We start from the raw sequence: 27,518 nt of genomic DNA on the forward strand, positions 1-27,518 counted from the left end.
AAACAATAGGCTGACACCTTGTGATATTGCAGTTTCATATTTGTATGCTACGGTACACGCACTAGACCTTGGAGGTGCATTTCTATTCAACGCTGAATTAAATATAATATTTTTCCCAGTCACAAGTCATCCACACAGCCCTACAGCATAATCTCAAGGTGCCCTGGTGTCTGTGAGCTACTGGAAAGGTCGTTATCATAATAGCAGGTTATTCATTTCTCTGGCATAAAGCTTCATACTTATGTAAATGGTGCTGAGCAGTGGGCCTTTCTTTGTCTCGTTCTAGGGGCCCACTGATCTAGTTTTCCAAGTGTGTGTCAGCCTGTCCTCCAGGCCTTGACAGCCCTGGAACTAGCCCTTCTCAGCCTATTGGAACAGCACAACCTATCTGCAGAGCGACAGAAAGTCAGAGCAGGCCTAGGGATAGAGCTCTATCTTGCAGCCTGCTGGGGAAGAATCAGATCTGGGGCAGGGAAAATGAAAACGGAGCCATGTTGTAGCCCAACTATATGCAGCCGTGGGCACTTTTATGGATGCTTTAGAACCCTCATGCCAAAGAAAGATGAAAGTGGGACAATATGATTTCGTAATTTGGCAGGATGTTTTAATCAATGATGGTGGAGTTTGGCGTATCTGAATGGAGAAGATTAGTCATTGGCTTGATATTATAAAGGAAGTGTTCCTTCTAAAACTGCTTGGAACATGGCTTTTTGAATTGCTCCCTTTGTGTAGTCCCAAAAATGTGATATTTCTGGGTTTTGTTGTATAGACACCACATCTGACAGGTATACTTGACTTTGCAGGAGTGGTAGGAGAGGGTTTAGTCAGACTGAAACAAAGGTGATTTTTCTTGTGTGGTTTGCATCCACACAAACACACACACACACACACACACACACACACACACACACACACACACACACACACACGCACACTATCATCCAAACATGCCTTTGTGTCTGTGAGCTACAGCGTTTTTTAGCATCTCAAAGAGCTCCATTCAAACATCAGCCACAAACTCAGCACTTGCTGTTTTTTCTATGCTGTGACCTCATTTAAAATCACATGTTCATGAAATACAGGGGCACTTAACACTGGCTAAAAATGCAAATGAGGAAATGAAAAATCAATTTCACTTTTCTGACATTTTGGACAGACAAGGCGGTTTTGCCACATTTAGGCTCAAAATTTCTATTAAGCCAAACACAAGGATGAAATAGATTTCCACATGAATCCATGCACCTGCCAGCTGCCCGATGGTGGAAATTGGCACTTAGAGGAGAAATGGAAGTCTATTGTTGTGTTGAGCCTGCCAGAGGATCCTTAATTAAACTGTCACCTGGAAGTTGAAATGTAATCTCCAGCTTTGTTATCCAAGCCAGAATCATTTGCCTCCACTTTGCTTGTGATGGGCTGCTTGATAATAACGGCTTAGGACCCAATGATGCAGAGGCTATGTTAATGGTAGAGGGAGCACGGAGATCACAAACAGCGACAAAAAACCTCTGACCTGTCACACCTTGAAATTGGAAATCACCCCAAGAATTTTTTTCCTATCAATTTGCCTTTCAGGATTTTTTTTTTCTTGCCGTTACATCATCCCTCATGTGGATGATGTAATGCTGGCAATTTTTTAAATCATTATTTTCTATTGTGTATTTTTCTCTCCTCTTTCATTCATCTTATCTTCCCTTCTGTTCTCTCTCTAGTTTGGTTTTATTATTACTATCTTGCCTTTTTACTTATTAAAATTAAATCATTTTGACTGCTGGAGCTCCATTGTGCATTTCTTTCTTTCTTTCTTTGCTTACTGTCAAAGAAAAGAGGTGAGCAGAGAGCAAAACCCGTTGCTGTGAGGAAGGATAATTAATCAATGCCCTACCAGGTGTCTGTGAGGGGCAGATGGAGTGAGACACTCAGCCTTGCCTTTTGGCTGTTTGCTTGAGGAGAGCCTCATCACTTTCGTTTTTCTCTCACAAAAAGAGGCCTTCACCAAAAAAAGACACCCCGCCAAGACAATTTACTTGCAAGGCTCTGCTTACTGTTGCGGTGCTATGATAACTATAAATACATGACTTTTATTCACCATGATCTGACAGTGTACTATGGCAGAGGGGCTCTCCTGCCATCAGGACTTAGAGTCAATTTCCCTGCCCTTTTCATGTCCCTTTGAATCCAAAGATGAGGTACAGAAAGGGGGGGTTGAGAGGTGGGTGGGGGGGTGGCTGTCTCATACTGATAGGCCAAGGTAGCTCCATCTGGAAGTTTTGATCTGGAGGACCCTTCTGGACTGCGCTGAGGTCAAAGCCCTCAGATGTAGCCATCTAGTGGGCTGCCGATGAGAACAAAGAGACTGCCTTTGATACAGTGTGTCCCAGCGTCTGCCCCCAAACAAACAGGATGAAAGCCTGACCTCTAATCCCTCCCTGCATGTTGCCCTTTTCTCAGAGGCCCACTGCTAAACAACCAGGGCCATTGGAGAAAATCTGCCCAGATCCCCACCTTTGTACTTGAGAGAGAGAGGTGAAAAACAGCACAATATAGACTAAACTAAGCAATACTGTTACAATTACATTTTTAATTTCTCATCTGAGAACAAGGTGAAAGTAGACAATTTTGCAAAGCACTCAGATGCGATGCAGGAAAATTCTTTCACGCTCACAGTGTTTGTGGGAGGAGGAATATTCATGCCGAATTACCTTTGCGAGCGATGCGGATGCAGTTTATTCTGGATTCCTGAAAGAGAAAGAAGACACAGACATCAGAGGGGAGGGTGTCACTTTGCATTTTGCAAAAAAAGAGGTGTGATAAAAGAAAAGAGGAACGACGTGAGGCACCGAGCGGAGACACACACACACATCACACTGAAAATATGACCACAGCAGATAAAAACACATTCTGAATGAACATTAAAACAGGATGTGTACTTCCCTAATACACAAGACACACATGACGTAACTCTGGACCACATCTGGAACCGCAGTGCTGCCTACTGCCTCTACTGCTTCTACCCTCTGATTCAATATTCCAATTATTAACGCGACTCTTCCCCAAAAAAGCCTAATTTACTTTATGATAGAATAACACAGATAAACTACAGGAAAAATGATTCAGACTAAAAGGACAAATTACCTCTGCGTTAAGAGTCCTATTGACAAAATGAGATTACAAAATATCTCAAATCTGAGAGCTGTGCTGAAGTGTTTGAGAAGGAGATTCTTGCTGAAGGAGAAAAGATGAGAGTTGAAAGGGAGCGAGCATAATTAAGAGGAGGGTTTCAGACCAGTGCACCACCATGAAAAGGAATTAATTTTATTCAAATTTCAGCTGATGACATCTCAGTGTTATGAAAAGGACCTTTGTCAAACATCACTAATGAGATCCAAGACTGTAATCCAATTCCATCCTGCCACCTCTTGGAGGGGATGCATTATCAAATTAAGATTTACAGATGCTAATTCAGGCATTATGGGACAATTATGCAAATTTGCCCATTCGGAAATGAGCAAAAAGTGCTTTCCTCAAACTCAAGTTAAATTGCTTTTTTAAAAATTGAAAATCCATTTCAAGCTGACAGACACTTTAACAAGCTCTTAACCCAATGGTTTGATCTGAAAGTACAGACCCAAACTGTAGACAAACATGTTGTCTGTCAGACAGACTGTCATTTCATTTCCACAGACCAGCCGCTCAGATTCAGAGAATGACAGAACCTATGTTTACCATTTGTGAATGTTAGTTAACCATTTCTGTCCTGCTTCCATTTATCAGCCTCTCAAAGCCGCTCACTCGCTTTGAATATGGATGCATTAGACATTTTCCTTTTCAGACTAACAATTTAACTGATTCATTCCTAACTACTGCTCACAGTTTTGTGTACTGTATTGTAAAGTGTTGGGATTCATCACAGGACACCTGGACAAACAGTGTGGCCACACTAACAGCTCTGTGAGACTGCACAGTGCTAACGTCATGCTAACATGCTCGCAATGACAAGGTTAAAATGCTAATGCTTAGCAGGTGTAATGTGCACCATTTTCATCATCTTTGAGCTCATTAGCATGCTAACGTTTGACAATTAGCGCTAAACACAAAACTCGTGAAGAAAAGCACTGAACAAACTGAATTTTGGTGATGATGATGGTGCTAGAGGAAAAGTTAAGTACAAGTCATCCTCTGAGGATCATGAATGACGCTGGAAAATGTCATGGGAGCACACCCAATAGCTGTTGAGCTATTTCGGTCTTGACAGTTTATGCTGCTGGTGTGGTTAAAAGCTGAAAGTTTATTCTTCTAAATTTAACAGCCATATAAACAACTACTATTCTGTGCTCTGATATTTTGGTGCTAAACATTTTGAAAGTGGGTGGAAAGCCGTACTTCAAGACGAGAAGTAGTATTGACAGCTGCATGGCTTAATTTTTATTGGTGCTCGAGGGTATGATAGAATTTATTGCAAAGGCTACTGATTGTCTTTGTTTCAATCAATATCCATTAATCAAATTGTTTAAAAGTGCATCCCTGGTTCATTTCCTCTCCATGTGTCTCCAGAAATGCTGACTGGAGGCTTTCAGCTTTTGAAGGACTGACTCAATTATAGGAAATATTTTCAAAAAAAGCTAATTCATCTGAACCAGCCTCCTTTGTGGAGACGGCATTTTGAAATCTCACTGTACATTCAATCATCACAAGCTTTGGCAAATTATGACAGAGTGCATGTATATCTATTTAATGTAGATGATAAAAAAAATACACTGTTGTGATGGATAGAAGCACAATCTGTAACAAGCACATCTGAATGATTGTGTGCCGCCTCAGCACAAGAGTTAATTGGCAAGCTTCAGATGGCGGGACACACATCACACGTGTGGCCGTTCTGTGCCAGTCAAGCCAGAGGGGCTGGTGGTTCCTGGCAGCTATAAATACAAAACACAAATGCCAACACACGACACAGGGCCCCACGACACACACTCAGGGCTGAGCAGTGTGCATGCATGTGTCTGTGTGTGTGAAAGAGATGCAATAGGATGACTATGCTGTGGCCTGCGAAGCTACAGTCTGTATCCACAGTCTTTCAAGTACCTCTTTAGATGAATTCAATCAAAACAATTAGAGAGGCTTGACAGCTTCTCTGCAGATAATTAGCATGGGTAAATGCCAAATATTATCGGTCGCATACTGTTCAAATTATTCCCGTTGCTGCCACTGTTGTTGAGGATGAGGTACAATGTTACCCCTCCACAAAGACATTCAAGCAAACACAAACTTAAACAGACTGCACAGACCCTGATTTAATAAACAGGCTGACAGTTTAGTTTATTTCAATACGGTGGTCACGGGGCAAATATCTTGGATGACTGCCAAACATGACCACCTTAAAACCACTTCCATAAGCAGAAAACCACACCAGCATTTGTTCAATCCAAGTAAATATGTGACTGTTTTCTGGTGCTTCATTCTTAGGCGAAAAGTGTTTTCATTGTCAGCTACCCTTTCTGTTCAAGAGCAGGTACAGTTTTTTTCTCTCCCACATTGAGTGGGCATGAGGTAATTATGTTTCCCTCTTCTGTATACTATCCAAAAACTACTATAAATACATCCCACAGTACATGCATATGCTGAATGCATTTATGCTTGCGTACAAAATCTAATTTAAAATGCAAAAATTCTGTTTTTTGGCCTACATTCTTGTGACAGTGAGCACACTGCTAAAATGTAAAAGCCCTGAAATGCATAATTGCACATCAAGGATAAGCAGGAAGACAAAATACAAAGGAAGAGACAAAATAGCACAAAGCGCGTTTAGTAATTGCAGTCCTTGCAACCTGCACGAAACTAACCTTGACATCTGTGCTGTGGTTTTAATGGACGCTTTCATTTATACTTGGATGTGACTGCTGTCAAAAGGTTGTGTGAAGTGAAAAATAATAACTCTGTACTGTTAATAATATCATTAACAGGCAAAAGAGGGCATCAATGTCACAATTTATTATTTTTGCTCTGTTAGTACTAAAATTGCTGCTAAAACTGCTCTTTTATTTTGTCTTATTTTATGTAATTAGCACTTTTTCTGCCACAGCCCTCATTGTCAGTTCATGTTGTCATAGCCCTGCTGTGATATCTCCTCTCTGCCCTGCTGTTGGCTGGTTATATGCCCAGAACTGATTGAATTGAGTTAAATCACAAGTTTCACAGCTGACATTCAGAGTAATAAAATAATAATAAAAAGACTTCTTGTGCTTAAAAAGAGGAAGCATCACACCCACATAAAACACTTCGCATTGAGATTTGATGTCTGAAACACTGACACCAGAATAAAGCCGAGAGAATTACATGTTTGCAAGAGTAAGTTTTGTCATTTTTTTGACTAAAACTCCTTTTGCAGCCCCTGCCCTCCTGGCACACTGTTGGTCCTTCAAGAGGAATTATTTCAGTCCTGTAGCACCAACACAGGACTGATGCCCAGATTTAGACAGTGACTGCTACTGTATTTCTAGGCGAAGGCAGCAGTGTTTGAAAGACTGGGGACAGTGCTGGCTGTGTGATTTGGCTTTACTCATTGTGGGTCATGGGTGCTGGCCCCCTGCCAGGCAAAACAAAACCTAATCCCATCCGCCGGTAAAGCCAGGCCTCCCCTATCTAATCCCATGCTTAGTAGCCTAGTTGTGTGAAGTGCTCACACTGCAGTCCCTCCGTGTATTTCTCCACTGGGTTGGAAAAAGATGCTACTGGTGGGGATGAGCCACCCAGCTCTGTTCATGGGACTTTATAATACACACACAGCCAATGCTTAAAAAAAAAAAAAAAAAAAAAAAAAAAGCGATGTGATCACAAAATAACCACTGACAGGACTCAGAAAGTCAAACAGACCAGTAACCCAGCTTGCATGTATTTACTCTCAGCTGATGATCACAGAGGGCTGCGTTACCTGCGGCAACATTTCTCAGCTTCATTGCCACAGTCTGTGAATATTAAAGCAGCAGCTTTCTACCTCTGATCATCTGCACCTGTGTCCAATTATCCTTAAGTAATTGCCTCACCCAGGTAGCAGCTCTTCCTGTAATGGAATTTGGAAAGGTAATGTGGCGTCCTCTGGGTATGACTGGAGACTGGAGGGTTTCATGTGCACGGTGAAATAGCGTACGGCTTCTCAGCTAACAAGGTCTACAACCGAGATTCACCAAATTGTTCAATGTGGAAACAAATGCAGAAGTGTAAAAGCTTTAAGCCTGGTTTTGTCCAACCCCAATCTCCACTCACTGGCTATTTTCAGAGATTATCAACTGATTAGGTGCATAAAGAAAGAGAGGACTAGACATGGACAATAATGGAAGGACCACTGAATGAGGGACATGAGGTAACAGGACAAAAAAGAAAGGAACAGGACAGAATAGGAAAAGCACTTAAAGTAAAAGACAAATGAAGTGAAACACGTTGTTGACTCTGAGTAATTCCAGCTAATCACAGCTTTGCTAGCTGTAAGTAATGCATGCAAGTAATTCCCTGTTTCAGACATGCTTTGTTTGCAAAGAATCAAAGCGGTTTGATATAAACATACATCATTTCCAAGTAGGTACACTGCCAGCTCAATGTGTTTTCATCCAGCAACCCCTTTCACAGCACAAATACTCTTTCAAGGGCTGTAAGCCCAGACAATGCCAACTGTCCTACACCGTCAACCACAGCACTAGTAAATACAGATGCTCATTAACACCACTCACCACAGGCTCAGAATTATTCTGAACACTTAAAACTACAGCTAGTTGACAAAGTGCTGCCAGGTCTGCTGCACCACTGGTGGGAGTTTACAATCACTCACCCCTCTGAAGTTGCTCATAGCCTGGAAGTATACAAGGTAGCTTTTGCGCGGGTCCAAAGGGCTGTTCCAGTAACCGTTGTAAGTGTGATTGTCCCCCACAGTGAACGGACTGGCCTCTGGGAGACTGCTGGGTGGCAGTTCGGCTGTGTAGTAGTGTGGAGTGCCCCGGGCCTGCGCCTCACCATGGGACATGGGCAGTGGGAAACACTCCTGAAGTCCCAGCTCCCTCTTCACTTTCTTCCCTGTCTCCTCTTCAACCACCACCTGGTATGTACTGAACACAGAGTGAATGTGACCCTTTAATAAGCAATGCTTGGCATTAAAGCGAGATGTAATATGTAGATTTGAGATAATTTCCTCACCTGACAGGTGCCCCTCTGCCTTGAGCGGGGCGCAGCAGGACAGTAATTGTGCTCTCCGTCTCACTGAGGGGGGACGGCATGTCTCCGTAATCAAAAGTGGGAGCTGAGGACACATGGAAAACACTTACAGTACATGTCAAACATAATTAAGGAACATGCACACACACAATCAAGCACATTGCCTTACCCAGTGTTCATTTATGCCACTTAAACACACTCTACCCTTCTTCCTCCTTCCACATAAACATGTTCAGCCTCTCCATGTCTAGTGAAACTGACAGACCTAACAGCCATCTCTTTCTTTGCATAAATAGCTACCACTGCTAATATACCCAATACCTCATGTCCTCATATTCAGCACACTGTTTGAATTTCCTGTATAGTTGTCTTGGATACAAGTCCAATTAAAAGTCATGGGAGTGAGGCTAAATTGAACGAGCATTTCATTTGAAAGGATTTGGCCAAAGTCGTGCTCCTCCCTGGAGATGTGCCAGCACATTTCTCTTTAATATTAGTCGTCAATTAGTGAGGGGAAGGAGAGCAAACTATTCACAAGGAATCAATGATTATCATATTAAAAAGGTGGTTTTCTAATACCGCAGCAGAAGGGAGCTGACATCATTAAGGGAAACTGAATGCGCATTTGTTGACATTAAAGATCTGTTGTGGTTTCTAGAACTAAAATAGGGTTTGACGCCTGCTGCCAGACAGAGTCTGTTTGACGGATGATTGTGCACCAGCCGCGGCAGTGCATACCTCTGAATGTATGTGCGTGTGTGCGTGCATGCGAATGAGGAGACGTGTGTAGTTGGATACTCGGTGGTGGGTATTGCTTGAAGATGCTGACAGTAGTAGCTGCTGAAGGTGTTCAGTGTTTGCTAGCTGTCAGTGCAGATTTGAGAGACGCTCAGTGTAAGTGAATGTTCTGCACCGTGGGCCAGTGGAGGAGGTTGAGGATGATCTGCAAAGACTTTTGGACTCCATCTGCGGTGTGGCTTTGTGCCAGCATTCTGCCTGACATACAGCCAGTAAGCACTGATTGTGCACTAAATCTATAATTAAACAAACCTGGCCTCTCTGTAAAGAGATAGGGGCAGAAGGAATGAGTAAACATGTGAGCTAGACAGAGTGGGAGTGGCTGCGTTGTGCGTTCCTAAGAGGTGTAATCCCATCCCTTAACAAGCACAAATGCATCATTAAAAGGAAATAGAAACACCAAGGCTGTTTTTCTATCATCAGTAATAAGCTCTGAGACTCTCAAAGATGACATTCTGGTCCCAAGAATGTACCGCATCTTTCTTTATACATAACACACAGCAGTGTCCTCCCTGTGGTGTCTCTCTGCTTCCTACGAGTTAATTTATGTCTTGAGGACTGCGAGATGACAGTGTGTCACTGGTTTGGAGAGGCAATGGAAAATAGCTCTTACACACTGGAATCAGTAGTTTTGCCTCTGTGAGAGAAGAAAGATGCTGAGGTCAAAAGACAGAAAACCCAGATCCTTATTATAGCTCACAGTGGGTGAAGTCTAGTATTGTACCTGCACGCTGCATCAGTGATAGGCAGTGATGGCACAGGGAGCAGCCTCGACTTGGAGACGCTGCCTGTTTCCATTTCTATTTTACAGTTTTTCACAGTACCTTTCACACTCCCTCGCAAGCATGGATACCCTGTGAGTCAGCGGTGCTAATACCTGAGATGTTAGTGGTGATTTCAGTGAGGGCGGTCTGGCCAAAGCCCTTGGCTGTGCGGGCTCGAACGGAGATTAGGTAAGTCGTTCCAGGATGGAGGTTGGAGAACATGTGGTAGGTCTCATTCTTCAGCTTGGACACAGTTCTTCTTGGTCCTGGAACATTGATGCCTGGATCAGATGACTCAATACTCTGGTAACTGATCTGTTGGGAAAAAAAAACAAAACAAGATGGTCTGAGGATAATGTCATAAAAAGCAGAGTCACTTTAGCACTGATTTTATGCTTTGTTATTGTAGCTGCTAACAAATTTCAATTTCAAATTCATTTTAGAGTTTCATACTGATCAGCAGAGGTCATTAGCTGAGTAATGGCTCTGTCATAAGGAGTAATTCTTGCATTTGATTGATATGATTCAATTAACTAAGAGATGAATTCGCTCCTGTAAATCAATGTGCTAATTACTCACGTGGGTTTATAGTTTAAGATGAAATGGCTTGATTGGCATTGGAGCTATTAAGTCATAAAAGCAACCAAAAGTATTGTGAGTGATAAATGATTTTCTCACTAAGTAATGCTTTTTTTAAGGCCATGGACTGAGGACACCACAGGGTAAAATGTGAATTCACAAGCTTAAATCAATAGCGCTAAGTGTTTATGAGTGCAATTTACTCTTATCAACACTCAAAAGTTGCTGTGCATGAGTGTCCTTTAAAAGTGAAATCTTTCATAAAGTTTTTCCTCGAGAGGTGATTTGCCTTGCTACATGGTGCTCTCATGATAATTTCCACTTATACTCTTTGAAATAGTGGAGAGCTAAATGAAATGACCTTACTGCAATCAGACAAGGGTGAGCATATTAGGATACACATCAGAGCTGGAAGGGATCCACTTCACTGAAGGACTGAACACACACTCCCTACTTACTGTATATGCTCATATGCACGCTTTACACACACATGTGCATGCCACGCACACTGCAGATGCCACCCACAGGTATTGCTGGTTATACTAAGAGCTAAATTCTGGCTCATGTGTCCTTAGCGGTCAGTGATATGCTAAGTTTAAATGGGGGGATGGCCCGAACCCTAACTCAACTTAAAAACTCTTAAAAACAGTATAGAATTGAGTATTATTATAAATCCAAGATGAAACTGACAGAAGGGACTGAGAGGAAAAGGTACAATTACAAATCCATCTAATACTTCAGCACCACGGACAGTGTCACAGGTTTATCAATGCACAGTTAGGCTACTGATATTTCAGAGCTGTGGGCTGTGTTTGGAAAGTTTCTTAACTGCTTTGACCAGAAAGTATCTAAGTGGCTACCATGATAAGAGTTGTCTGAATTCTCTAAATACTAAGGGAAGGTGCTTCATTGCCTCCTTTTGTACCTCCTTTAGCACAGGATACACTGAACATCCTTTACAAAAGGAAAGAAAAATATGCTGCCCCAAAATTCCTTGAGGGCTGGATGTGGGTGAGAGATTTGAGCCACGACCAACTCATCATAGTTTATAATAAATAATGCAGGGCAGTGAGGATACAGATGTTTCATAGAGTCAACGAGCAAGATCTATTGATCTGTTTGTCACTGTTAACAGAGACTCCAGTCTGCAGCGTAGTTCATACACTACATTGACAACCCACAGAACTGTCAAGTATGTTTTTATATCACATCAACACTTCTGTCCATATTCTCATGCTCCCTGTCTCTCGCTTGTCCACGTGAGCTCTCTCTGTCTCTGTCTCTCCATACCCTAAATGGAATGCACAGGCAGACCGATGTCAATAATATTAGCTGTTGCATAATTACGTCGCCTAGTGAAAGTGCAGTCGCATTCTCTTAGCACCACATTGGTCTTTTATGAAGTGCTTATGAATTCTCCTTCACATCTTTCCTTGATCTTGATGGAAAATATCATGAGGTCAAAGAAAGATGTGAAGGAGAATTCATAAGGACTTTGGAAAAGACGGAGAACCTCATTTTTTTTTGAGCATTCTGTGGTCCGGGGCCACACATGATAACTTGCGAAAACCTCAGTCAGATAAAGGATCAATCAGTCAGACAGAATGCACTAGCATATTTAACTAAACACCCCCTCTGCCCCCATACTCTCTCTGCTGCCAGGGGATGGAGAAGGGAGGTAGCAGGTTAACAAGGGGGTTGCATTTTGGTAATTTTGCTAACAAGGGGGATGGCATCCTGCCTCAAATCGCCTCTGTTCCTTAGTGTGATGATAGAATTATGAGCCATCCAGTGCCTAAACAGAGACAGACCTCTGTGTTTCCTCTACAAAGGCAGACCTAAAAGATGCCTGACGGTGCACAGATCAGCAAGGAGGGCTTGCAGGACAGGATGGTGGTCAATGGGCTCAGGCAGAGTGGTCAATTGTTTAATCTCAGAAAAATGAAGAGGATTTCTTCAGCTCTGTGTTCAGCTTTCTCCGTCAACCGAGGGAGATCAACACACTACAGAGTAGAAAATACTGTGCAGCCTCCACTTTATATGTCAAACCACAAATCCCATTTAATAATATCCTTGAGGCAACAGTGCAAGAGAGGCCAAGGAATGAAGGCTAGAGGATAGGTAGGCAGCCCTACTGATGGCTTACCACAGATTTAGGGTGTACAGTAAGTCCAAAATCATTATCCTTCTGAATGTGAGGCCTACAGCACAACAGATGCATGTGACTTATCCATTAATGACACAGGGCTCTATGGCACAAGACCAGCGTTATGTGCTAAGGCGATGTGCACAAGGTCAGGAGTGCTAATCCAAGCACCGCTGCTATTTTCGTTCAAATAGGCACAGTGCCCCATCAACTAAAAGGTTGAGTGAAGAAGAAAATAATTTGGAGCAGAGTAGTTTGGTGATTAAGCACATATCCGTTCTGTGCCAATTGCAGAGGCATTTGTAGAAGATGGCTCACCAAATAGAGAGGAAAGTATTTTTGCACAGCATAAAAACACCAAAAGAATTGGCACATTTCAGTTTGGAAAAAAAAAAAAAAAAAAAAAGCTAAAATTTTGCAGTGCTGCTTAGATATTACCTTTGTGCATCCATGATTATTATAAGTGTTGCTGGATGTGCTGGGATGCATGCAGTAGATGCTGTTTGAGAGTTAAAATTAGGGCTATGATTAAAAGACGTTCACAAAGTGACAAAGACGCACTGTTCCTACAGCTGTTGAAAACCCAAAGCACTGACCACAAGGACCATTTAGTAGCTGTTCTGAAGCTTCCTGTCATATCACATATCTTCCTCAGCACATTTGCCCAGTTGTCATGGAAGTGCATATGTTTTAATTTCAACTTTTCTGTGCACTTAATGGACTGACAAAGAGAAATAGAGGCATGGCAAGCCTCTTAGGTTCTGAATTTCTCCACAAATGAAGCAGTGTGCATGAGCAAGTCCACATCTGTGTCTTTGGGTTTCCAAACCCAAAAAGACAAGAGCAAAAGTCTCAGGAATGGATTAAACAGTGTGTTTATCTGCGCTAACCTAAGCTGCAAAGCTAGTGGTAATGCATGTCTGGCTAGCCACTATCAACAACAGTAATGTAACCCAGCATTCTGCTAAGCATGGGCCCTAAAGGGAAATGGTAGCATCAGCTAACTATATTGTGTGGGCTTACAGGTCGCTTAAAAAGAAAAAGGTCATGGTAGCACATCATGTGAAGTGTTTCCCAAAGCAGTCCTGGGTGCTGCTTGATACTAAAGTTTAGGCTAACATCAGAGGTCCTGTCCCAGTGGATATGAGAAAGTTCACACTCCAGTAACCTTAGCCAAACTCCTCATCCAAAATGCATCCAAAAAACCTTTTTTGTAACATAAGTGAAATCTACTGTTTAAAGCAAAGGTGGCGAATGTAACATCGGTCTTGCTCGTTCATGCGTGTGAACTAAGCTGACAATTAAGCTATCAACGCTAGCGGGGCTCACCTCGTATTGGGTGATAAGGCCATTGGGCTCGACGGGCTCCTCCCACTTCAGGAAGATCATGTCATCCAGCGGGGTGAAGGTGAGTGACTCTGGTGCTATGCCTCCGGGAACTATAAGAAATTGTCAGAACAAACATTTGTCGGGGAAATTGAAGCGCTAATCCCACCGTGAGCCTCTCCTGTCAATATCACAGAAATGAATGTCACAGTGGCTCAGAAGTCTGCAGTCAGAGAGCAGCAGGCAGACAACATCAGATACGGACACAGTTCATTTATGAACTTTATCAATTATGTAACCACAACACAGATCAGAGAAAAAATATGAGAAGGATTTTATATTTTCATATCAATCTTCAGTCAAAGTTGAAATGTATTGATGAATATGTCAGACCCTTGCTGGTAAACTTCTTTCTGAATGGTAGTGAGAGGACTGTGAACATTCAATATTAGACTGTGTTAACAGTTTTTTGGACCATTTGGTTGCAGCCCGAGTCCCCATGGTCTGTGTGAGCGCTCTACAGAGAAAAACTGTTCTGTGAGATTCAGGCCTGAGGCTAAAGCAAGAGCCGAACAGCTGAGTCGACTGTTATTTTTGAATTGAGTTAGTCTGGAGGACAGAGTTGCTTATTAAGGCTTTTGGAAAAAGCATTCATAATTGACGTGTACTGTATGTATATATGCATATATTTATCTTTCAACACTTCAGAAAAAAACCCTTTCTTGCTTTCTGACTCTCTCTTGATCTCTCTCTATCGTTCTCCATGCATATCTCTTTCTGAAAAATGGTGTTTGTTTTGATTTTTTCACGGCAGAACTGATTTCTCCCTCAGCCGCCATGCAGACGATATGCTACAGCACAAAAGAATAATAGGAGATAAGAAATAAGCACAAAATCCTATCTCAGGGTTTCCAGAGTCTCAGATATATTGTTTTCTCTTTTATGTTATTTTCATCTGAAAATGAAAAGGATCCTTTGTAATGCTGATTCAGCATCGGTCAGATGGTCACCCACTCTGTATTAATGTGTTAGAAGAAAACAGAGGGGCTGTTTAAGTATTAGAAGTGTTGATGTTTTGAAATATTAAGCAAATTCATCAAATTTGGACCAAAACTGACTGATACATAGATTCATACTTACCTTCTGTTATGCAGAGGAGACCGAAGTGGCAAGGGAGGCAGGCAAACTGTCTGCTGATATCACTGAAGAGCAACGCAAACTCACTGAGGCAGACCTCATTACCTTTCAGTTCCCCATGTACTGGTTCACTGTTCCTGCAATCTTGAAGGGCTGGATTGACCGTGTGCTCACACTGGGCTACGCATTCTCACAAGAGAAGCGATACAGCCTAGGTGCCTTCATGGACAACAAAGCCATGCTGGCCTTCACCACTGGGTCTCATGAATCTATGTTCAGTGCAAATGGTATTGTGGTTTGCTCCATTTGGGTTGACAAACACCTAAAAACCTCAAAAACCACCATCAGAGCATTAACTAAATGTTATAGCAAAGTTCTGGTTCTAAGCCGTCTCAGATCTGGATATTTGAGATATTCTGGTACATTTTAAATGCTACTCACCTCATAAACAGCTACCTATAGTAATTGATGTCATAAAGATGGTGTGTAAATGCACTCAGTTACTAGTCTATTAGGTGCACCTTGCTAATATTAATACAGTCTAATCCAGCAGTCTTGCAATAAATTCTACCTTCATGAAGGTTATAAAGTTCAGTTTTTATTGAAACTGTTTCAGAAAGATGATGAATCAACTTTATGTCCAATTTGGAGGATGCAGTTTTTGGTGCTGTTAAATTGTATTATACTGCATTATACTGACGGGTGTTTCTATTATTTTGTCCACCCCATTTATATCAATTAATGGAGGCTAATCAACAGACGCACGTCTCTGTATAATACAACACAATTCAACAGCACCATAAACTACATCCCACTACATGTTTGCTCAACACCTCTCAGAAACATTTTGTGCTGCCACTTTTTAGTTTCCATTCTATCTTTGCTGTAACCTCCTCTCGAGACTTACTGTCCTCCTCGGTCTGGAAGGTGACCTCTCTGCCCTCTTTCTTCCCCTCTGGGTTGGCCAGTGACAGACGGACATGGATGCCATGGTAGGGTGGCAGATCACGCAGCGTGAAGCGTGAGGCGTTGTGTTCCACTGCCAGGCACTCGCGCACAGTGGTGTTGTGGCCGCCGCCGCCTCCCGCTGTGGTGTAGCGGTAGCATAGGGACACTGAGTAGGTGTGGCAGCGTGTCAGGTTGAACGCCAGATTCTCCCACTGCAGGGACAACTGCCTGGACTGGATGTCTGTGGCCGTGAGGCCCCGCAAAGCACGCATAGGCTCTGGGAGGGAGGAAGAAAGATTGAAGAAGAAAATTGAGGAATAAAAGAAGGAAAGATGGAATGAAAACAACAAGCAATGTCATTACAAAAGTCCCGAGGGCACAATACTGAATTTGAGAAAATGAACACACAGGTAACTTTGTTTCGTTGTGAAATATTTGATTTCATACAGGGCACCCAGCAAATGACGGTGATGTCCCAGGACTACCCTGGCAGCAGTGGTGGAAAGCAATGAAGTGCATCTACTCTCAAATACTGTACTTAAGATCCATTTTGACATACTTAAACTTTACTTGAGTATTTCCATTTTATGCTTATTTATACTTGTACTCCATTACATTACAGAGGTAAATGCTGTACTTTTTACTCAACTGCATTTATTTTACACTTAAAATTCCTTGTTAGTTTTAACATAAAAAAAGACATATGATAGGATGCAGCATTATAACACATGGAAGTCAATTTCAGACGCTTTGTCTGACTGGCTCAATGCTGACAAACCACAACATTAAAATACTCTTACATGTACATGTGCTAGTGATAAAAGAGAATAATATAATATTCTATAATAACACTGTGAGAGGAGCCATTCTGCATAGCAAGTACTTTTACTTTTGACATTTAAAGCACATTATAATGCACCATATAGTAAAAGCACAAAAGCATTATTACCATATATGGCAATAATGCTTTTGTACTTTTACTTCTCAGTATTTCTTCCACCACTGCCTGGCACTTTTTCCACTTATTCCCCTCCTACATGCCGCCATATTGCCCCACTGCAACATGGAGGTCAACACTTTGCTGCCAGCACAACACACCCACATCCCCCATGGCAGAGCTGGAACTCATGCCAATTGCGCTAATTAATCGGACAGGCTGCGGGTTGCTGTCGCAGTCCCACCAGTCCCCGCCTCTGTGTCACAGAGTAAATTGACTATCCAGTAGTTATACTTCCTTGCCCTGAGGTTTAATCCACATACAAAATATGAGTGCTACGCAAGGGCATTCACTTCCGCTGGTCACTTTTACTGCTGGGTCATCGCGATGGCCTGTCACATATTTTTAGAATGCACCAAGTTAGTTCTGGTCACTGCCGGGTTAACCCTGACTTTCTCTGACTCAGACTAAAAGAACAACAGCTCTGTCTTTGATATCCTCCTCAAGTGTAATGGCTGGCTGAAAGATACAGAGAGCCTCTATACACAGAGGCACAGACCAGCCAGTGTTCAGGAGGACCTCCGAAACTGAAGACAGGCTGAGTTAAGCCAAGGACATCCTCACTATCAATGGAGGCATTTATCTGTGGCCATTATTAACACAATCAATGCCTTTTTATCAAGCAATATGCTACATAATGTATTGTACTGCTATATTCTTTTTAATAGGGCATGTTGAGTAATGGGCCAGGGAGGCAGGGAATGACAGCAGAGATATGGGGTACAGGGAGAGATCAGTGGAGTTTGAGGTTACTGGCCAAGGTCTTCATTCCTTCTCTGACTCGTATACTCAGTGGGATTCTCACTGCAGCACAGATTAGTGTGGGGAACTTAAATAAGGCGGCTAATGCATCACTGAACAGGGGCTAATGCACTAAAACAAGAATTATCTAAGAAAATGGATTTGAAAGGTGCTCTGTAGTTGTACAAGGACACACAGCTACGCTCGCATTTGCTGTATAATTATTTTGCCCCGTGTCTTTATCGCTCTCTCTTTTTTATCTATTTTCCTCTCTCTCCTCCTTTCTCTCTCCATCTATTATGCATGTAGACATGTTCAAACACACATAAATTAATATGCTAACATTATCAGATACAATAGCCCCATGTCCAACTATTCTTGCTCATTTATTACTGCCTGTGGTCAAGCAATTCTGAAATTTCATGGCACTTCCAATCTATACTGAAGGCCTCTGCAGTCACCAGCTTTCTCTTTTAATTTGCTGCCTTGTGTCTCATACTAGATGGAAATATGACCAGAGCCTTGATCTGAACCTCATCCAGACTAATGTGACGGCAGATAAATGGGTAGACACAGTAATCGCAAAGTAGTAGACTGCACCCAGCAAGAAATGTTAATGTTCCATTGTTCAGTGTGACTGAAGATTGTCTTAATGGTGCAATTGATAGTCTGCACAGTCTGAGAGCTAAATAAAGAGAGGCATTTAACTGCTGAGTTGATGAAAGTGCCGCCAAAGTGGCCACAGTGTGCTCATTGTGGGTTTTCTCAAAGTGGACATTTGTGCCAGCCCCTTCCCCTGGCCTCGTCTTATTTATCTGAATGCCACGGGCACCCATTCTCTGGCACCCTGTGGCATTAAAACTGCAGCCGTCCCAACATGGCCGAAAGCCCAGGGCACCACGTTGATCCTCGGAGATTGGAAGTTAGAGTGGACGTGACAGGCTCTGGTTTATTATCTCCCCTAAAACTGTGACATGGGACAGCAGCAAGAAGAAGCCGAGCTGCCTTTGATCACATGGATCCGTGGAGGGGATCTGGAATGACTGTCAGCTGGGGAAAATACAAATCTGTGCAAACATGTAGGACTATACCCATGTGCAAGCAAAAACACAGACACAGATAAATCCAGCCACCCCAAATGTGGGCATATAGGGAATTCTGGCTCAGAATGGAAGACATGATGAACGATATGCCAAGAAAGGCAAAGCACTTGTGTGCCTAATGTGCATAATTTTAGTCAGACTCCAGTGTTGGCTCCCCTTAACAGACCAAGAACATCATGGGCAGGGGCTTTCCAGAAGGATCAGTGACCCAGCAGCAGGTGGAAGCCCATTAACGTAGTTTGGGGACCACCTGCAGTACAAATGCTCGCCTCTCCTCTGTGATTTACTTGAGGGGCTTCAAGCTGTGCTAATGCACCATGCTGATAATCACAGCAATGGCTCATCAAGCACACCTGGATGGCCATCAGAGCCAGGCGGAGACCATGTTCACATTCACGGCCATTAGTTTTACAGCACCCACACTAGGACAGCTCGACTCCGCGGCAATGTGAATGCGTACGGTGAAGCCAGCTAGCCGACATGTTTGGGAAGGAGGGAAATATTCAGCATGACCATGGAAAAGCGAGATTAGTCACGGTGGCAAGACGCAGCTTCTGGAGGGGAAATTCACTTTCCTCCTAAATGCAGTGAGGGTCCAAATATCCCTTCTGTTCACTGAACAGTTACCACCTCCCTGAAATCTCCACAACAACCCCACCATCCATTTCCTCGTGTTTAAACCTAATCAGGCCAACAGTAAAGGGGGGTGATCAGGATTCAGTGGTGGAATGTGGGGTCAGTAGAGGTGGTGTAGACCAGATGGTTTGGAGGTTGGGTCAGAGGAGCTCTGGGAACCAGGTGGTGATTAGAGTTACCTGCAGGGTCAAGAAGGTGAAAAACAGCAGGTGGAGAAGGTTTCGATTGTTGCAGCTTACTGTAAAGTGTGTACCACATGAACACCGCCCAGGTAAGAACTGTGAACACTGGTCAAGCCACACAGGAGTCAATCAGATGCAGCTGCACTACAAAAAAACCAATTCAACCATCAGTCACTCACAGCTCTGCAGCTACCTAAGGACAAAACACAACAGACTGGCAAAATTAATTTCACCTATACTTCCTCTGTATTGAACTAGTACTGCATCTAAATGCCCTGTTTAACAGCTCAGCAAACACAGCAGTATTACTTATCCCACACATGGTTGAACAAGCTAATGTCACAGTGGTTGAAATGTAAATACATCATTAAAGGCTGAGTTTAGTGACTTTCACAAACACCGATACCAGCAACTGTGAAAGCAATTTCTGTACACTGTGGATCCCCTCTCGCTTCACCTCTCCCACATTCACCCTCCTCAATTTTACTGTTTCACTCTCTCACATTGAAAAACTACCCCCTCTCCCACACACATACTCCCGCGCCAAAGCATTCCCTCAACTCTTCGCTCTCTTGCTATCAGTTTTTCTTTTTTTTACTTTTTTATTGTGAATTTTCCTTGTCTCCTGAGTTGGGGCTGGGTGTGTGGGGACTGACGAGCGAGGGCTGTGAGCTCACTCATGGTGCCTGATGAATGAGGGGTGTCTTTGGCTGTTGGGAGAGGAGAGTAGCTTTAATATGTCATTGGAGAGGGGGCCAGGGCGGCTCTACTGGAGCAGGAGAGGGAGATATGTGAGGGATGGTGTGTGGCAGGAAGAGACCGTTGGGCATAGAAAAGAGTGATGACCATGGAAGACACAAATCCACAGATCGCCTTTGGGTAACACAAAGCTCTCCATACCGTGTGCCTGCGAGTGCTGTGCACACATTGAGATGCAGGCAGCAGTAATGAATGCCTACATCTCTGCGGGTGCATCTGCATTAACACAGTACTCTTTGTGCTATATATGTTTATATATATATAAAAGTAAGCATGGGTGTGGTCCACTGGTATCCTGTGGGATATCCTGACAGATGACAGAGGTGTACAGATGTGAGCAGGTAGTACAAAATGTTCGATTGAAAAATAAAAAGACGAGGGGAAAACCTTTACCTGAAAGACAGATAAGAATGAAAAAATTGGTATTTAAAGCTGCATTTTACTGAAGTTACTGTAATTTAAGGCGATGGGACACTTTGCTGCATGAGCAGAAAAGACCAACAAAAATGCCAAACATCTGCTGGTTCCATGCCGTCAGATGTGACGAATGGTTGCTTTTCTTTGTCATAAAACTGAATATCTTCTAGTTTTGGACTGTGCAAAACTATTAATTAACAACATAATCTGCACATTGATGAAAATTATCATTGGTTGCCCTGCAAATCAGCCATGAATATGTGAAGTCATACAGATAGCATGCTGTCCATAGCTCTGTATGTCCCCACATCCCTCAGTGACTGCTATGTCTCCACCACTGTTGCCTTAAAATTTGTGTCCATTTTTGTTACTTGCCAAATCAAGCTTCTTCAGTAGATGCCAAAGAAGGCTGCTTTTAGACCAGCTGCTGCAGACAGCCAGCTGTTATCTTTTAAATAACCGTCAAACCAATATTGCAACGCTGGCAGCATGAAAGTCTCGCTTTCAGTCTCCTCAGCTCCAAAGTTCAGAGAACACCAGTGATAGCAAATTTGCTTTTTTGTTCATGCGATAAGTATATGCAGCGACTGAGTTGGAACTTGTCTATCAGCGCCTCTTTGATTGAATTTTAGCAGATTATCATGACATTATCGTGGCAGTCCCATAATGGAAGACTCTCTGTAGTTATGGTGTGCAGCTGTTGGGCTTCAGGAAGACACATCAATAGGTATTACTTTAATCTAGATATATGCTTATCCAATATTGAAAATCACAAAGCAGCCTCCTGGTACAGGATGCATTGAAGACCCTGCTGCTCCATGCTTGTGCCAGCTGCTCAGCACATTGTATTCCTTTCTTCAGGGCTCTGGGGCACTGCATCACCTCAACAGTGCACACTGTAATTCCCCTAATCACAACATGTTGCCTAATGGATCCTTTCAGAGGGCTGTCTCTGCTCAATAAAAAGGAGGCAGACAAGGAAAAGAGTGAATAGACTGTTGTAGCCTGTTGTCTCTACAAACATGACACCATACTACATGATTCAGATATAGCTACAAACCCCTGCCATGGAAATGAGGTAAGTGAAAAAGCAAACAATACTGCTTAATGCAGTTTAGAACACATAACATATGGATAAAAGCTAGGTGGTGGGTGGTGTGTTTTTTCTAATGCAGCAGCAGCTACTGGTCAGTGAATAGCAGGTTGCAGTAGCATTAGCACTTAAAATGTGTTAAACCAGTGTGTTATATGAATGAGTAGAATATGTAGTGGATGATTATAGTTATGGTTGTACTCATCTGAACCTACATAGTGCGCTCCATTATCTAATATAGTCTGAAATCAAATGAAGCTGTAAGACCTAAAAACAACACTAATACATTAGGCCAGTGGTTCCCAACCTCTCCAGATGAATCTGAGTGGTCACAAGATAATTAGAGGGACATGAAGGAAAAAGACACATTTCTGATAAACAAAATTAGGTTCAGTTCTTTCTTTTTTTCTTTCTTTCTTTTTTTCTGTCGCAACAACACTTCATTTTATGGAGTCACATGCCACAAGTGTGAGGAACCATCGTATTAGACGTCAGCTCACCTGCACACTTGGTCCTGCTCACAAGAGGTGGTCCAGGTGGGCCAGTTCCCCCCTCTCCTGGCCGAGTCAACAGCACACTGATGTGGTATTCTGTGTCTGGATCCAGGTGCCACAGCTTATAGGTGACCATGTTGACTCCATGCACCTCTGACCACGGGGACTGGCTGGCGCGGTACTCTATCTCCTTCCTGATAATGGGGCCGTCTCCCAGGATGGAGTTGGTGTTGAGCTGGATGATCAGGTAAGTGGAGCCGGCACGCAGCAGCTGGGGTGGCGCAATGGGGGATGGAGGTACTGTGAGAGGAAATGAAAAGCGGTCTGTTTTGTTTTCCTGTTCAAATGTGTATTGGTCAAAGCATTTGCTGGCGGACCCATAGCGCTGCTGCACAGTCTAGCGAGGTTAAGTCGTGCTATTCATTTTAATAATCAGTTGTATCCACGCAGATTCCTCATTATGTCTAAGCCCACTGAGTCTTAAATGAGTCCCTAGAGACTGCAGGATGTGAGCAGGTCAAATAGCAGATTAGTCACAGCTATCAACAAGGCATTCAGAGCCTCGCACATTTGAGTACAACAGTGAGTGAAAAACCAGCTGTGGATACATTGGACGTGTATGAATTTTGTAACTGAAGGATTAAGTGCGGTACATCTTTTTCTCTAACAGAGTGTTCTGTCCTCGCAGCTGGTCACCACAATGAAAGAGGAGATTCCGCATCACTGTCGGTAAGGACTGACAAACCAAGGATTAATTCCAGAGCCCACCGGTCAAATGTCACTTACTGGCAGATCCAAGAGGCTGAACAATTACACGGGCAACAGTGTGAAGGAGGGAAGGGAATGCAAAAGAAATGAGGACAAAGCATGAGAAAAGATCAGAGTTAGATCTGTGGCTGTGACTAATCCTTCATTCCCACAGAGCCACCTCTATCTTTTACGGTCCTCCTCTCTGTAGGCTTTCAACATTACCAGCACCTCACCTCTACTCTGTACTGCTTCCCTTTGCCTTGACTTAGCCTGCAGCAGCTCATCTTTGGGCTGTCAAGGACTGCATCCATAATGAAAGGCAAAATTTAAGCCACAGGCAAGCAGCCAGTGGGGCCAAATTTAAAACAAGTCACTCATTTCTTTCACAGTTCACAGTTCTAGAGGTTTCCTCTTCACTTATTTTGTTTATTTTACAGTTTATTTTTCTTTTTCATTGTTTCCCTCTGTGTACAGAGCTATTCTCAGACTAAACATTGCTCTCAGGGCTACTTTTTGTTTAATTAAGGATTTTTCGGTCCTGAGATTCATGTTTTAAGAGGCTGCAAATCCCTGAAAACACATCTTTAAATGTGCTCGGGATCAAAATATAACAACTCTGGGGCCACAACAAAAGTTGGAAAAAACACAGCACCTTAAGGAGGAAGACGAAAATGTTTTATTCATTATGTGGACACGTTGCTGTCCTCTATGGGGCAATAAGAGAGCTTCATTATGATTCCTGTATGAAATCTACAGTCTTGAAATGAGTGGATCCAACTCATTAAGGGGATGATTAGGCTCTTCTTAGCAGAGCAGTGGGGGGAAAGGGGATTTATGAAAGTCTCGTTAAGGAGTTGGTCTCAGCTCCTGTGAAATAATTTATATAGTTACAGCCAGTTGACTTGAACATGACTTACAGTTGACCATCACATCGACTGTGCCAAAAACACCTTTGTCCTGATTAGAAAAAAGTAAGGAAAGCAACAACCACATCGATACAACAATACCTATTTGCTGAGAGTGTGAGCACACTAAATGGGATTTCATGGCCTTCTGTGAGCGTATTCACTGACTCCTCATTTACTGGCAGCTGCTGGTGTGAGGGTTTAGTAATATTTTGGCAAAAGCGCTCCATTTTGTACTGTAGCAATCGGCCTGAATCACAATACTAAACCGAATCCACGCTTCCATATCAATCAATGGGATTTATTTCATGCTTCGACATGACAAGAGTGAGAGACCACAGCCATGCTAGCATGAAATGCAAGCATCAGCAAGCTAACATCTTCATAATGACAGTGAAACTTACTGATGCTTAGCAGGTACAATGTTTACCATGTTCATGGGCGTGTTAGCTTGCTAACCTTTACTAATCAGCAATACACACTGAATCATGTCATTTGTTTTGCAGGTATATAACCGTAAACCAAAGTGGTGACGCTGGTTGGTTCATCCTGAGAGGAACATGAAAGCCGTGCCAAATTCAATCCAAAAATTGTTGAGAGATTTGAAAAATAACCACAAATGTCAACCTGCTAGTGGCACTAGAGGAACCCCAATCATTAGGATACATCATCTGGGGACCATGAATGTTTGTACACAAATTCACAGCAGTCCATCCAACAGTTGCTGAGCTATTACAGCATGGACCAAAGTGACGGACAGACTGATACTGCCATCCATAGAGCCATGCTGCTAGCATTGCTACAACACATTTTGCACCCCCTCTAACACTCTTGCATCATTCAGTTTTATAAAACGTAATAACAGCTGCAGCCTACAGAAGAGGACAAGGAGCTTGGGAATCTTTCACATCCTTTTTTTCCCCCTTCTCATCTTCATTTTGCTGAGGGCTGGAGTTTGTTATGCCATCAAACCATCCCACAGCCATGTCATTACTATGCTGTCAAAGTGGTTTCAGGCTGCGGGGTTTGTAGTGAGTAATGGGAGTGAGGTCACCATCTGTGGTACATGATATGACAGGGGCTGCAGGAGTCCAAGTCAAGTGAGCAGCTTTTTGACACAGAACTGAAGAGCTGAGTATGGCAGCCTATTTGACAACTCCAGCTCAAAAAACAACACATGTCAGGGAGATTGTATTTGCCATCCAAAGAGCCTTCATGTGTGTCGAGCACCGCACAATTTGTGATGAAGGAGTTTTATGGAAATCAATTTGAAATAGGTGTCTATGATTTCCACCATCACGCACAAATGATGTCCTATGGGTAATCTGAAATGTGCTCACACTAGTGGCTATCGCCGCTTGTTACGATCAATTTCACTTTCAATCCTCATTTGAATCACACGCAGTAATCTGCTGTGACCAAGACGAGCAGAAAATCACGTTATGATACAAACAGCGGGGAAAGTGATGGTTGGGATGAAGGAAGCAGAAGAGAGAGAAGGACCAAAAGAGAACAATAAGAGAAAAACAAAACCAAGCCTTTACCTTTGACGACGAGTTCGGCAAAGTTTGAGACCCCGGAGCCCCTGGGGGACTGAGTGACACAACGGTAAAGGTCTTGATCTGTTCGCTGGACACTGTCTAGCTGGAAGGATACCACAAAGCGCCGGTGACTCAAGTGCTTGACAGAAGCCGTTGTTAAAATGTCCCCATTGTGTCTCTGGAAAGCAGGAAAAGGACAGGGTCAGAGAAAACAAGAAGGGTCATCATGTCCCTCGCTGTCTCACACACACACAAGCATAAACAAAGGTACATGTCATCTCATACGGTGTATCATGTGCGCTAGCTACACACACAGACAGGCCGCTAATACACAGAAAAAGAATGTGAGTCAAAGCAGAGCAGGACACACTGAGTATGAGGCAAGCTCTCAAACCCTACACTTCACATAACGCAACTCCACATCTCCTCGTTAGACCCTTGCTGCCTGGTAACGAACTCCCACAGCTTGTTAACACCTCTACAGCTATAGGAGACATTATACACCTGTTTTTCCCAGCTTAGTAGCACTCAGCATGTCTAGTAAACTAACCTTAAAAAGTTTAAAATTAGCCAAGTGCTCCTATAAATTATAGAGGAAAGATAATTACAATCATTAACTAAAACAATTTCTTATCACATATTTGTAATTAAAAGAGACATGACGAACTGAGACTGGGAAGTAAGTAAAGTACGAAAGTAGTTATTTTTTTCCAGTCCCCAAAATATTGATATGAACAGCTGTGTGTTATGTTATGGTGATTATCTGTATATAGTCAATTGAAAAATGTATTTGTTGCTTACTTGCTTTTACACTGTGTCTAGTACATTGTGTGTGTGTGTGTGTGTGTGTGTGTGTGTGTGTGTGTGTGTATATATATATATATATATATATATATATATGGAGAGAGAGATTTTTTATTAAAGACATCCAAGTGTACACACAGTTCAGCCTCCCCCCTTGATACACATAAACACTCATTACCTGTTACCTACTGTGGACCTTTACGCAGTTATTGCCCAGTGAACTCTTGGGACTCTCAGCTAATAATGTAACAAAACACACTTAAAATATTGGTATCTGGGTCAGTTCTTACTAAGCTATGTGATTAGAAAAAAGAGGATTGTCCAATTGTGTGCAATTTAATTAAAATGGCCTATCTCTCTGATTTAATCCCACAATATGACAATCAGACGTGCTTTAATAAAAACAAATGAAATCTTGTTAAAATAATAGTGATTATGGGGGTAATACATGTCATGAGTGTCGTCCCTTAATGGAGCCCATCTACAACCTCAGTCGTCCTCAGTGTGCAATGTTATTGAACCAAAACATTTAACTGCTCAGCAGTTAGATCTGCGAGGCAGATGGGCTTTAATGTATTGAGGTTTAATCAGTTTGTTAAATAGGCTAAGGGATGAAAAGCAGCATGTACACTTAGTGTTTTGGTGTAAAATAAAAAAAAGGGAATTGGTAGAAATGGCTGGGCAACACCTGCTCGTTTTAGCATAAAGCTGAGAATCTCAGAGCAGAAACAGAACGTAAACAAAAGTGAGTTGGGGGCGCCCCTATAGCTCAGTTGGTAGGGTGTGCAATGGCCGCAGGTTCGACTCCCACCTGCGGCTCATTTGCTGCATGTCGTCCCCTCTCTCTGCCCCCTTTCCTGTCGTACCTTCAGCTGTCTCCCTATCATAAAGGCTAAAAAGCCCAAAAAAATAATAAAAAAAAAGAAAAAAGTGAGTTGGGGCAGAAAGTGAGAAACAGAGAGAAATAGTGATAGAAAAAGAGGAAAAGAGAGAGTGAGTGATTCAAATGAATGTTGCATGATGCACCATGCTGCTGCACCGTGAGACATTTCTCACATTGTTCCACACCATTAAAACCACTAGCATCCGTCGGGTCCACGTAGCCTCAGCGATACACATTGAGCCTGACATTTTTCTCGGGCCGTTCTCTTTGTGTGAAATGGTGGACGTGAATCCTGATAGTTTTGATCTGCCAGAGT

At 42.7% G+C, this 27,518-nt stretch overlaps 1 protein-coding gene across 4 annotated transcripts in view; it reads right to left on the reverse strand.

The window, feature by feature from the left end:
• Window positions 1–27,518, reverse strand: part of ptprub (protein tyrosine phosphatase receptor type Ub) — a 152,540-nt gene that overhangs the window by 31,534 nt on the left and 93,488 nt on the right. For all 4 annotated transcript variants that reach the window (XM_076736417.1, XM_076736416.1, XM_076736415.1 and 1 more), the window contains exons 6-13: window positions 25,519–25,693; window positions 22,326–22,619; window positions 15,857–16,174; window positions 13,816–13,925; window positions 9,875–10,076; window positions 8,182–8,284; window positions 7,820–8,093; window positions 2,700–2,736 (exon numbers count right to left, since the gene is read on the reverse strand). In XM_076736417.1, coding sequence (XP_076592532.1) covers window positions 2,700–2,736; window positions 7,820–8,093; window positions 8,182–8,284; window positions 9,875–10,076; window positions 13,816–13,925; window positions 15,857–16,174; window positions 22,326–22,619; window positions 25,519–25,693 — 1,513 coding nt within the window. The remainder of the gene's footprint in view (window positions 1–2,699; window positions 2,737–7,819; window positions 8,094–8,181; window positions 8,285–9,874; window positions 10,077–13,815; window positions 13,926–15,856; window positions 16,175–22,325; window positions 22,620–25,518; window positions 25,694–27,518) is intronic.

This window comes from Chaetodon auriga, chromosome 8 (assembly GCF_051107435.1).
Source record: "Chaetodon auriga isolate fChaAug3 chromosome 8, fChaAug3.hap1, whole genome shotgun sequence".
NCBI classification, from domain to species: Eukaryota; Metazoa; Chordata; class Actinopteri; order Chaetodontiformes; family Chaetodontidae; genus Chaetodon; species Chaetodon auriga.